General features: G+C 44.8%; 1 protein-coding gene across 12 annotated transcripts in view; it reads right to left on the bottom strand.

Annotated features, from left to right (window-relative positions):
* The window catches only part of ADD1 (adducin 1), a 94,759-nt gene that overhangs the window by 36,894 nt on the left and 43,880 nt on the right, over positions 1–13,985 (bottom strand). For all 12 annotated transcript variants that reach the window (XM_033213520.1, XM_033213523.1, XM_033213525.1 and 9 more), the window contains exon 4: positions 9,231–9,382. In XM_033213520.1, coding sequence (XP_033069411.1) covers positions 9,231–9,382 — 152 coding nt within the window. The remainder of the gene's footprint in view (positions 1–9,230; positions 9,383–13,985) is intronic.

Raw genomic sequence — 13,985 nt, 5'->3', positions numbered from 1 at the left:
GCCAAAACTTACTTTTGAAAAGTCAAACAGAACGTCCTTTTTTTTTCCTCCTTGCTGCAGTAGACATTGACAAAATGAATTTTTAAAAATACTTAACACCTAGGCTGGGCACTGTGGCTCAAGCCTATAATCCCAGCACTTTGGGAGGTGAAGACAGGTGGATCACTTGAGGCCAGGAGTTTGGGACCAGCCTGGTCAACATGGCAAAACCCCATGTCTACTAAAAAAAATAAAATATACAACTTAGCCGCGTGTGGTGGCAGGTGCCTGCAGTCCTAGCCACTCAGGTGGCTGAGGCACGAGAATCACTTGGAACTCAAGAGGCAGAGGTTGCAGTCAGTCATGATCATGCCACTGCACTCTAGCCTGGGTGACAGGTAAGACCCTATGTCAATAAAATAAAATAAAATAATAATTAAAACCAACCTGTAGGATGTTGAACAATCATTTTTTATTTTTTTTTTGAGATGGGGTCTCACTCTGTTGCCCAGGCAGTAATGCAGTGGCACGATCACGCTCACTGCAGCCTCAACCTCCTGGCTCAAGCGATTCACACATCTCAGCCTCCTGAGTAGCTGGGACTACAGGCACAAGTCATTAAGCCTGGCTATTTTTTAAATTTTTATTTTGGTAAAGATGGGGTCTCACTAAGTTGCCCAGGCTGGTCTTGAACTTCTGAGCTCAAGCAATCCTCCTGCCTCAGCCTCTCAAAATGCTAGGATTAGAGGTGTGAGCCACTGTGCCCAGCATAATCCATTTCTTAAGTCCCTACAACACTACATCCTCATTGCCTTCGTTGGTTTGCCTCTTCATACAGTATGTTTTTCTCTCCACAGTAATTCAGATTTGGTTTACACTGTGCATCGAGCATATGCTAGGCACTAGGAATACAGCAGTAAAAAAGAAGAGACCTGCCCTCAAAAATATTCAATCTAGTTTTTATAATGATTTTGGTATAGGCTCAAAAGGCTTCCTAAAGATTAAGTTCAAACACATTTACTACTGGGTTAAGGAACCCAGATCCTAACTAGGGTCAGATAGGTGGGGCTGAGTGTTTGTTGAAAAGGACTTAAGGTGTTTAGTCCAGCTTCCTAACCCACATAGTGATCTCTTCTGTAGTGGCCCAAATCGAAGCACACCCAGGGTCTGCTTGTTCTAGTTTCGGTGACAGGGATGCTCACTCCAGCCTCCCTCATTTCGTCATTCAGGAAAGAAATGGCCACCTACTCAATGAGAGCCCACTACGTCATGGGTGCTGAAGCACTATGACAAACAGCTGCTGGAGAGACTTAAGGATTAAAACGTTCTTTCTAGCACTGAGAAGAAATCTGTTTTCCTGTGTTTGTCACCACTGCCTCTAGTATACAACACAGAACAAAGTCTAACCCCCTTCTACAATCTAATTTTCAGGCATCTGAATCTATCCTGTCTCCCTTAATATGATCCTTAGGCTAAACTCACCTGATTGCCTTAGTAGAGCATAACAGGGTTAAGAGCACAAAATCCAAAGTCAGATAAGATTTAGGTTCAAATCCTAGCTCTGCCAAGAACTGGCTATGGTGTTTTGGGCACCCTGTTTTCCTCATGACTAAGTGGGGATGAAAAGAGCCTGTGTCAACAATAAAGCTTCCAATAAATGGCATCTCCCCATTATTACCATCATTAGTGGTAGTGGGAGCAGCAACAGTAAATCATTGCTGGGGTCATTTACATGGATGGTGAACTACAACACCCAGTCTCTATAAATCTCTATGACCCACTTCTTTGCAAAGCTGAGTCAGCCTTGCTTTCTATTTCCTAAAGTCAGCTCCTTTATCCTTTTTTTTTTTTTTTTTTTTTTCCTGTTTTTGAGACAAAGCTCATTCTCTCGCCTGGAGTGCAGGGGCATGTTATCAGCTCACTGTAACCTTTGCCTCCTGGGTTCAAGTGATTCTCCTGCCTCAGCCTCTGAGTAGCTGGGATTACAGGCACACCATGCCCAGCTAATTTCTGTATTTTTAGTAGAGACAGGGTTTCACCACGTCGGCCAGGCTGGTCTCAAACTCATGGCCTCAAGTGATGTGTCCACTTTTTCTGGCCTCCAAAAATGCTAGGATTACAGGCGTGAGCCACTGTGCCCAGCCTCCTTTATCTTAAAAAGCATGCGGACTTTTTTCCTTTTTCTTTTTTTTTTTTTTGAGGCGGAGTCTCGCTCTGTCGCCTGGACTGGAGTGCAGTGGCCGGATCTCAGCTCACTGCAAGCTCTGCCTCCCGGGTTTACGCCATTCTCCTGCCTCAGCCTCCCGGGTAGCTGGGACTACAGGCGCCCGCCACCTCGCCCGGCTAGTTTTTGTATTTTTAGTAGAGACGGGGTTTCACCGTGTTAGCCAGGATGGTCTCGATCTCCTGACCTCGTGATCCGCCCGTCTCGGCCTCCCAAAGTGCTGGGATTACAGGCTTGAGCCACCGCGTCCAGCCAATTTTTTGTATTTTTAATAGAGAGACGGGGTTTCACCGTGGTCTCGATCTCCTGACCTTGTGATTCGCCCGCCTCAGCCTCCCAAAGTGCTGGGATTACAGGCGTGAGCCACCGCGCCCGGCCGATCTTTTTTAAAAATTAAAATCTGATGTCTGGGACCAGGCCCGGTGGCTGACGCCTATAATCCCAGCGCTTTGGGAGGCCGAGGCAGGCAGATCACGAGGTCAGGAGTTCGAGACCAGTCTGCCCAATATGGTGAAACCCTGTCTCTACTAAAAATACAAAAATTAGTGTGGTGTGATGGCACGTGCGTGTAGTGCCAGCTACTCGGGAAGCTGAGGCAGGAGAATTGCCTGAACCTGGGAGGTGGAGACTACAGGGAGCAGAGATCATGCCACTGACTCCATCCTGGGTGACAGAATGAGACTCTGTCTCAAAAAAAAAAGAAAGAAAAAAAATCTGGTATCTATGCCATTTGTGATATGAATTTATAATTTCCTGGTTACTAAATGATTTCAGTAACTTTTCATATTTTTATAAGGCATTCTTAGCTCCCCTTCTGTGAAACTCCTTTCTTGCCTTTTGTCCATTTTATACTGGTTTGTCTTTTTCTTACTGACAGTTATCTATTCCAGATATGATTTCTATTTTTTTTTTTGTTTTGAGATGGAGTCTCACTCTGCCGCCCAGGCTGGAGTGCAGTGGCACGATTTCAGCTCATTGCACCCTATACCTCCCAAGTTCAAGTGATTACTGTCTCAGCCTCCGAGTAGCTGGTATTACAGGCGCGCGCCACCATGCCTGGCTAATTTTGTATTTTTAGCAGAGACGGAGTTTCACACGTTGGCCACATTAGTCTCAAACTCCTGGCCTCAAGTGATGTGCCCAACTTGGTCTCCCAAAGTGTAGAGATTACAGGCGTGAGCCACTGCACCCAGCCCCAGCTACACGCAGGACAAACCTTCCAGGTTGCGGCTTTTATTATTACTGTCTTTATGGTATCTTTTTTTTTTTTTTTTTTTTTTTTTGAGACAGGGTCTCACTCTGCCGCCCAGGCTGGAGTGCAGTGGCACAATCTCAGCTCGTTACAACCTCTGCCTCTAGGGTTCAAGCGATTCTCCTGTCTCAGCCTCCCCAGCAGCTGGGACTACAAGCATGCCACCATGCCTGGCTAATTTTTTTTTTATTTTTTGGTAGAGACAGGTTTTCATCATTGGCCAGGCTGGTCTCAAACTCCTAACGTCAGGTGATCCACCCACCTCAGCCTCCCAAAATGCTGGGATTACAGGCGTGAGCCACCACACCTGGCCTATGGTATCTTTTAATAAGGAAAAATTTTGTTTACTTTAAATGTAGACAAATTTAACCATCTTTTCTTTTATGATAAGTGATTTTTGTATCACATCTTTCCTTAGGCCAGAGGTTCAAGGCCAGTGATTTTCACGTATACTAGTCCTAAAATTGTTAAAGTATTACGTTTCACATTTAATCTTTAATTCACTGCGATTGCTTTGTAATTATGTATAGTATAGAAGTCTCATATAATTATTTCCACTTGTGACTTTTCTACCCAAGCGTCCCAACACCCGTCATTGCCAAGTCCGTCCCCCACTCCGCTGAGCTGCAATGCCGACCCCGGCATTTCTGTTTCAATGCATGCAATTCGGTCCCACTGATCCATCTGCATCTTCCTTTGCCCAAAGGACACTATATTAATTACCACCACTTTATATTAAGTTTGACATCTGGTTGGAAAAATCTCCTTGCCAAACTGTTCTTCAGGAGTGTCTTAGCAATTTTTTTTTTTTCCCCAAGACGGAGTCTTACTCTGTCACCCAGGCTGGAATACAGTGGCACAATCTCGGCTCACTGTAAGCTCCGCCTCCCGGGTTCACACCATTCTGCTGCCTCAGCCTCCCAAGCAGCTGGGACTACAGGCGCCCGCCACCACGCCTAATTTTTTGTATTTTTAGTAGAGATAGGGTTTCACTGAGTTAGCGAGCATGGTCTCGATCTCCTGACCTCAAGTGATCCACCCACCTTGGCCTCCCAAAGTGCTGGGATTATAGGCGTGAGCCACCGCACCCGGCCAAGTGTCTTAGCTATTCTTGGCCTTCTGCTCTTCCATCTTAATTTTAGAAGCATGCTGTCAGGTTCCACATTTTAAAAATATTACAGAGCTGTTTTTTTGGTCAGTCATTTCTCTTTTGTCTATATATATATGCACATATTTCATATAGCTGTAAACAGTATACATTTCATATTTTCTCATTTCTAATACCTTTCATTTTTCATGTTTCACTTGTTCTACATAATTTTGTAATTGTTTTTCATAGTATACAACGTTTTCTCAACTTGATATTGAATAACTGAGCCATTTCCTATCTACCTCTGAATACTTAAGGACTCTTTTTTTTTTTTTTTGAGACGGAGTCTTGCTCTGCCACCCAGGCTGGAGTGCAGTGGCCAGATCTCAGCTCACTGCAAGCTCCGCCTCCCGGGTTTACGCCATTCTCCTGCCTCAGCCTCCCGAGTAGCTGGGACTACAGGCGCCCGCCTCGTCGCCCGGCTAGTTTTTTGTATTTTTAAGTAGAGACAGGGTTTCACCGTATTAGCCAGGATGGTCTCGATCTCCTGACCTTGTGATCCGCCCGTCTCGGCCTCCCAAAGTGCTGGGATTACAGGCTTGAGCCACCGCGCCCAGCCAAGGACTCTTAAAATATTTCATTATTGACTGGGTACAGTGGCTCACGCCTATAACTCTAGCACTTTGGGAGGCCAAGGTGAGTGTATCACTTGAGGTCAGGAGTTCAAAACCAGCTTGGCCAACATGGTGAAACGCTGTCTCTAGTAAAAATACAAAAAAATTAGCCGGGTGTGGTGGTAGGTGCCTGTAATCCCTGCTACTTGGTATCCCGAGACAGGAGAACTGCTTGAACCCAGGAGACGGAGGTTGCAGTGGGCCGAGATCATGCCACAGCACTCCACTCTGGGCCACAGAGCGAGACTCTGCCTAAAATAATAATAATAATAATTTCATTATTACAAATAATGCTGGGCTGGGCACAGTAGCTCACACCTGTAATCCTAGCACTTTGGGAGGCCGAGGCAGGCAGATCACTTGAGGCCAGGAGTTTGAGACCAGCCTGGCCAACATGACGAAACCCTGTCTCTACTAAAAATACAAAAATTAGCCAGTGGCATGGTGGTGCACACCTGCGCATGGTGGCACATGCCTGTTCCAGCTACTTGGGAGGCTGAGGCAGGAGGATCACTTGAACCAAGGCAGTAGAGGTTGCAGTGAGCCGAGATTCCACCACTGCACTCCAGTCTGGGTGACAGAGAGACCCTGTCTCAAAAACAGTAATAATAATGCTGTAATTAATATAATAATGTTTCCCTCTTTAATTATTTTAACATTTATTTCCAACTGTAAGCTTAACAGATCTATTAATACATATTTTAATTTTAAAGGCTTAAAACATTCAATTCTCTGAATCTAAAGCAAAAAGGAGAAAGTGCAAAATTACAAACATCAAGTAAAAATAGAGAAGGACATTTTGAAGTCGGTTTCCTCTGCAGTGGTCCCTCCCCGTCAGACCAGCACTGCTCTCCGTGTGTGTGTCTCTTCCCACACATGTACTGCCCCTTCTCTGTGTATGAAGAATGAGACTCTCCTGTTGCAGACCAACGCTGTACCCAATTCAGTACCTCCAGAGGAGACCACTAGCACGTCCCTGAAGCACAGGGCACTGGTCACAAAGGTGGGTCCAGACCATCACCTCGGTGCTTAGCATTCTCTGGAATCCAGAATGGAGTTGAACGAGCACCAGTCAGGTTCTGCAGGTGTGAAGCCTTGAAGGTATTCCACTGACATCAGGACGGACAGGCCAAGCCATCAGCTAAGAGCCACCAAGAGAGGAAGCCCAGTACACTGTGCTAAGTGGGCCACCCGGTCTTGTCCCCCTTCCCCCAGTCCCCACAAACACTTCTCCAAATCCAATGCAATCTTAAAACAAAGATCTGCTTCAGACAATCATCTCCAATCTTCTAACACCTACTAGCAAATTTAAATCCCTTTAGCAGAAAATCCCTATGACCCTTTTTAAAGGGCAGAATGACCTGCTGTCACTTTTTGTTGATACTGTTAGTATTTGCTTTTCTGTTAAGCGTCTGTACCATACCTAGATTGTAAATAAGAAATGGATGCCATAATAGTAAAACAAAATAAACCAACACCTTTCTTCCTTAAAGATTCTCTAGTTCTAGTTTATAAGACATAGGAAACATTTTAGGTAACTTCATTTCTTTTTACTTGGTATTAAGCCCCATGGAGATAATTTACAGAAGAGTAAACACTTATGTTTTAATTTTGCCAATTCTTTTTTTTTTTTTTTTTTTTTTTTTTGAGGCAGAGTCTCGCTCTGTCGCCCGGACTGGAGTGCAGTGGCCAGATCTCAGCTCACTGCAAGCTCCGCCTCCCGGGTTTACGCCATTCTCCTGCCTCAGCCTCCCGAGTAGCTGGGACTACAGGCGCCGGCCACCTCGCCCGGCTAGTTTTTGTATTTTTAGTAGAGACGGGGTTTCACCGTGTTAGCCGGGATGGTCTCGATCTCCTGACCTCGTGATCCGCCCGTCTCGGCCTCCCAAAGTGCTGGGATTACAGGCTTGAGCCACCGCGCCCGGCCAATTTTGCCAATTCTTAAACAATTAAAGGAGGAGAAAACAACCAATTTAACCAATTCAAACTTACTTAATCAGCGTTCAAAATAGGACTAGGCAAACAGCATTTTAAAACCTGCAAAGAATGTGAAGCTGTTATTACAGCTAGGGATTACATTTCCTATCACAGCTGTAACATTTTCATGGCACTAATCTTCAGGCAACCATTTAGCATTAAATCTCCACTAGAACATTTTGTCAAGTATAATTAGATGACAGAGGCCAGCAATTTCCCTGTAGCTACCAGGAAGGGAGCTGGCATTTGTGCTAGGCTAACTGGACCCACAGATCAAATGTCAAAAGGTCCCAGCGAGCTCTTGTTCACAATCTTACTGAAGTCACTTCAGTTGAGCAGGGGGTTTCATTCAGTTTTTCACCTGACATAGGTTTACTGCATGCCTACTCTGTGCCATGGGCCCTGGGGCCACAGCAGAGACCACAACAGAGGCTCTCCCTGTGCAATTTATATTCCTGTGGGCAGAGAGGGACAGTTACAGCTAAACATACAGAATGGATGGGGGTAACTGCCAAAGGGGAATAAAGCAGCAGTGACATTCTACACAGAGTGAGCGTGCTGCACACAAGAGCACGACATGGTAAGGCTTGCATTTTGAAAAGTTCATTTAAGTGGAAACAAGAACAGATGGATGGAAGCCAACTCAGTCTCTCTGGCAGAGACCAATATCAAGTCCCAGAGGCACAACACACTAACCACAAGGTGAGCTCCAGACCATCACCTCAGGAGGCTTAACATTCCTCTGAGTCCAGAATGGAGCTTAACGAAGCACCGCTAGTTATGAGTCCACATGTGGAAAAACCTATGTGCGTGTGAGTACGGAGGAAATGCTTCAGCAAACTCAAGCGCACAGTGCTTGCCTCGAGGGATGCAAGTATTGGTGAAATTAGGCATCTGTATAAGGTACACTTGATACAAACAGCAGGCACTGTACTAACAACTTAAAATATCCTTTAAAAGAAGTGACATGAAAAAAAACAGAAGACTGGAACAAGTTTCAAAACCAAAGGAAGGAAGCAGTTCAAAGGAAGAAGCTATCTCTACCAACGAGTGAAGGAACAGAAGAACCCTGACAATGCACTGGGCATCGAAGAAGGCAGGAAGGGTGGAATTCCAAGCCAGGGGAGAGAAGTCTGGCCACAGGCAGAAGGCAGGACATTGTAACAGGTCATCAAGCGTACAGAATGGCTACAAATGTCAGTAAGGGTACCCACTTTTTCTGTGACATGATGAGGTCATTTGGTGGAAGAAAGAGGTCAGGAGTCTCAAAGATAGTGGAGAAGGCTTGAATATTAGTGAGGTTGGAAGAGAGATGAGTTCTGGTTGCCAGGTTGTCATGGGTCCATTTGAGATTTGGGTGAATCTATGGAGAAAGGCAATGGGCTCTGCTGGGAGGGCTTCCACAGCAGGATTTGGCTACTCAGAAGCTGGGAGGGATAGTACAGGACTGGCAGAGTATTACTGAAATGAGGGACCAGGAAATACAAGATGGACAAAGTAGGGAGTGAACAATAGGCTAATGGATTGGGATGAAGAAGTGATCGTCCACAAGGGAAGGACTCATGTTGTCCACTGATAAAACCCCAGTTAGAACAGCACTTGGTCCAGAGAAAGCAGGACCTGAATGAAGGAAAAGAGACCCTAATCGTGTTGAAAAATAGTTAAAACTGGAGGAGCTGAAGAAATAAGTTTGAGAGATGGAAGGCTTTGGTGAGACTAAGAAAGAAAACATCATCATTCGTAGGTTTTTAAGCATAAAAATAATTTTAGAAACTGTGTATAATCTGGTAAACACTTAGTTGTTTTATTAGGTTAGCAAGCAAGAAAGAAATTTTCAAGAACGGCTATTCCTGTAACTTTTAACCGAAACTGGCTGATTCTCAGGTTATTAGACTCTGTAGTCAGGAATCAGAAGAGGTATTCCAAGACTTATTGAAGCTCAGCCTGCTTTCCTCTTCTCCTAAATGGAAAGAGGTGATGCCAGACACAAAATATTTCATTTATCTTTCAGTTACTACCCCATTTAATACTCACTGTGATATGATTGTAGATAAGCTGAGACCACCCAAAGAGATCTGCTAGTCTATAAAACGCTGCCAATTTACACCGCAACAACTTCTCTCCTTTGTCATATGCAATCGAATCAGATCCTCTGAGATCGTTCACAGGAGTCACCATACCAAGACCTGAAATATAGAAAAACAAAACTCAGCCAGGTGCAATGGTATACGCCTGTAGTCCTAGTTACTCAGGCGAAGGCAGGAGGATCACCTGAAGCCTTGAGTTTGAGGCTGTAGTGCTTATGTTCGCAGCTGTGAATAGCCAAGGCAACAAAGCCAGACTTACCAAAAGCCTCAAAGATTAACATTTCTTATCAAATGTAAATCAAATACTAATGGTTCTGAGATATTTATCTTCCACATTAGGCAATAAAGTCTTGACAACTTCAAAGACACTTTCATAATGACTGTTTTCCAATACTAACACAATTAAGTTAGAAATCAATAACAAAAAGCCAAATTTGTGGGGTGCAGTAAAGAGTGCTTAAAAGGAAATTTACAGCATTAAACGTATACATTAGAGAAAAGTGTTTTTAAGGCTTTTTGATTAAAGCAAAAGTTGAATCTTTGAGAAGATTAAAAATAAAATACAAATAATAAAGATAAACCTCTAGCCAGACTTAACGAAAGACAGGAGAAAGAAATAACCAATATGGGCCGGGCGCGGTGGCTCACACCTATAATCCCAGCACTTTGGGAGGCCAAGGCAGATGGATCACAAGGTCAGGAGATCAAGACCATCCTGGCTAACACGGTGAAACACCTTCTCTACTAAAAATAAATACAAAAAATTAGCCGGGCGTGGTGGCGGGCACCTGTACTCCCAGCTACTCGGGAGGCTGCGGCAGAATGGCGTGAACTCGGGAGGCGGAGTTTGCAGTGAGCGAGATCGTGCCACTACACTCCAGCCTGGGAGACAGAGCAAGACTCCATCTTAAAAATAATAATAATAATAATAATAACCAATATGAAGAAGTGGAGAGAGGACATACTACCCATACTACAGACATTAAAAAAATAATGAAGGGATTACACAAACAACTATACCAGCAAATTATTTAACTGAGATGAAACAGACAAATTCTTTCAAAGATAAAAGCTACCAAAGTTCACTCCAGAAGAAACAGATATCCTGAATAGCTATGAAGCAAAACTTACAGTTAAAAACCCCCACAAAGAAAACTCTAGATCCAGACAACTTCACTGTCAATTCTGCAAAACATTTAAGGAAGGAGCTGGGCGCAGTGGCTCACGCCTGTAATCCCAGCACTTTGGGAGGCCGAGGCGGGCGGATCACGAGGTCAGGAGATCGAGACCATCCTGGCTAACACGGTGAAACCCCGTCTCTACTAAAAATACAAAAAAATTAGCCGGGAGTGGTGGCGGGCGCCTGTAGTCCCAGCTACTCGGGAAGCTGAGGCAGGAGAATGGCGTGAACCCGGGAGGTGGAGCTTGTAGTGAGCCGAGATTGTGCCACTGCGCTCCAGCCTGGGCAACAGAGCAAGACTCCGTCTCAAAAAAAAAAAAAAAAAAAAAATTTAAGGAAGGAATAATACCGATTCTACATAAACTCTTTCAGAACACCTTCCAACTTATTCTTTTCTTTTTCTTTTGAGACAGAGTCTCACTCTGTGCCCAGGCTGGAGTGCAGTGGCGCGATCTTGGCTCACTGCAAGCTCCACCTCCCAGGTTCACGCCATTCTCCTGCCTCAGCCTCCTGAGTAGCTGGGACTACAGGTGCCTGCCACCATGTCCGGCTAATTTTTGTATTTTTAGTAGAGATGGGGTTTCACCATAGCCAGGATGGTCTCGATCTCCTGACCTTGTGATCCGCCCACCTCAGCCTCCCAAAGTGCTGGGATTACAGGCATGAGCCACTGTGCCCAGCCACTTTCCAACTTATTCTATGAAGCCCAGTGTTACTTTGATAGCAAAACCACACAGAGACATTACAAGAAAAAACAGACCAATATCTCTTATGAATAGAGACTAAAAAGTTCTTCATGAAATTTTAGCAAATAATACAGTAATATTTAAAAAAGCACACACCCACATCACAACCAACAGGCTTTATCTCAAGGATGCAAGGTTAGTTCAGCATTCAAAAACCAATAAACAATGGCCAGATGCTGTGGCTCACACCTGTTATCCCAGGACTTTGAGAGGCTGAGGCAGGAGGATCACCTAAGGCCAGGAGTCTGACACCAGCCTGGGCAACAAAGCGAGAGAAAAAAAAGAAAGGAAAGAAAAAAAGGAAGGAAGGAAGGGCCGGGCGCAGTGGTTCACACCTATAATCCAGCACCTTGGGAGGCTGAGACAGGCAGATCACGAGCTCAAGAGATCAAGACCATCCTGGCTAACATGGTGAGACCCCGTGTCTCTACTAAAATTACAAAAAAATTAGCTGGGCGGGGTGGCAGGCACCTGAAGTCCCAGCTACTCGGGAGGCTGAGGCAGCAGAATGGCATAAACTTGGGAGGCAGAGCTTGCAGTGAGCCGAGATCACGCCACTGCACTCCAGTCTAGGCGACAGAGGGAGACTCCATCTCAAAAAAAAAAAAAAAAGGGAGGGAGGGAGGGAGGGGAGGAAGGAAGGAAGGAAGGAAGGAAGGAAGGAAGGCAGGGAGGGAGGGAGGGAGGGAGGGAGGGGAAAGAAAAAAGGGAGAGGAGAGAGGGAAGAGAAGGAAGAGAAAGAAAGGGAGGGTAGAAAGAAGGGAAAGAGAAAGGAGGGAGGGGAGGAAGGAAGAAAGGGAGGGAGGGAAAGACAGAAAGAGAAAGGAGGGAGGGAAGGAGGGATGGGAGGGGAGGGGAAAGAAGGGGAGGGGAGAGGAGGAGAGAAAAGGAGAGGAGGAGAAAAATTGGTCAGGCGCAGTGGCTCACACCTGTAATCCCAGCACTTTGAGAGGCCAAGGCGGGTGGATCTCGAGGTCAAGAGATTGAGACCATCCTAGCTAACAAGGTGAAACCCCGTCACTACTAAAAATACAAAAAATTAGCTGGGCACGGTGGCGGACGCCTGTAGTCCCAGCTACTTGGGAGGCTGAGGAAGGAGAATGGCGTGAACCCGGGAGGTGGAGCTTGCAGTGAGCCGAGATCGCACCACTGCACTCCAGCCTGGGTGACAGAGCGAGACTCCATCTCAAAAAAGAAAAGAGAAAAATTAACCAGGCGTGGAGGATCCCTTAAGCCCAGGAGTTCAAAGTTGTACTGAGCTGTGATCGTGCCACTGTACTCCAGCATGGGTGAAAGAGCAAGACCTTATCTCTAAATAAATAAATGAACACACAAAACAAAAAAAAATACCAATAAACATAATTCACCATATCAAACTAAAGAAGAAAGACTAGGTGATCATTTTAACAGAGAGAAAAGAAGCATTTCACAAAATTCAACATCCATTTAGAAGGAAAGTTCTCAACAAATCCAGATAATAACTGCAATGATGTGAAACACACTGACTGTTTAAATCATAAATTCAAATGATACTTAAAAAAAAAACTAATTGTTCATCACTGAAGGATGATTGGAAACCAACTTATTGTTTTGGAAAGGGATCCTGTCTTTCCTACACAAACTGTACCACCAGGTAACCGAAAGAACTGAAGGCAAGTTTCTCCTGACAGAATATTCTTGCTAATTAATACAGAAGAAATAGGCCAGGTGTGGTGGCTCATGTCCGTAATCCCAGCACTCAGGGAGACTGAGGCGAGTGGATCACTTGCGATCAGGAGTTTGAGACCAGCCTGGTCAACATGGCGAAATCAGTCTCTGCTACAATACAAAAATTAGCCAGGAGTGGTGGTGCGTGCCTGTAATCTCAGCTACTCGGGAGGCTGAGGCAGGATAATAGCTTGAACCTGGAAGGTGGTGGTTTGCAGGGAGCTGAGATCTCACCACTGCACTCCAGCCTGGGAGACAGAGCAAGACGCCGTCTCAAAAACAACAACAAAATAAACGGAATCCACATGAAAACTTTACTGGTGGTGGCCATGTGATTTCAGGATGGAGGCTTCAGCTATGGATTAAATGTGAGTCTTAATATTCTACAGATATTAATTACAATATATATCAGATCTGGTGAATGCTATTCAACTTCTAAGAATACCACAGAGGAGACAGGTAAAGAGCAAACGTCAGCAGATCTAACAGAAACCAGTACCTTATTTTGGGCCCTTGGATTTGACTATCCAACCAGACCCAGCCGAGACTAATCCTGTACAATACACGGTGGCTCAGATTAGTTGATGCTTTGTCATGTTAAACATTTACAAACTCGATCGCCATGGCAAAGCTCCATTCTTGCACAGCTGACCATTCTTTGCTCATATTCACCCATCCAGTATTTTTCCTTTGGCTTTTCTTTTAGAATTTCTCTTTCTCACTAGCTAGGACGCAGCAGTGAAGAATGCCAGGTAAGAAATGCTGGCCAGGCAAAACCGACAAGCCACTCCACAAGCATTATTTCTGATTAGTTTATTTTAATCTACATAGGGGCTGGGAAGACACATAAAAAGTCATCTGCCTCGGAAATAACAGTCTCACTGGCTAAGAAAAGAGGAGTCTGCAACATTCAAGACGATTTCAGAATTCCAGCCTATCTTCTACTATGACTAACGAAAACATATTAATTTTTAAAATACTCTGTCATGTTACACAGTTACATGCCCATTTATTTCACATGAGCAATCTTCAGGAAATTTTACCTGAAAACTACAGAACATATATCAAA

Source organism: Trachypithecus francoisi, unplaced genomic scaffold, assembly GCF_009764315.1.
Source record: "Trachypithecus francoisi isolate TF-2019V2 unplaced genomic scaffold, Tfra_2.0 Lachesis_group1, whole genome shotgun sequence".
Classification (NCBI taxonomy): Eukaryota; Metazoa; Chordata; class Mammalia; order Primates; family Cercopithecidae; genus Trachypithecus; species Trachypithecus francoisi.
The sequence above is the reverse complement of the archived record's forward strand: the minus strand, read 5'-3'. Positions and strand labels throughout refer to the sequence as shown.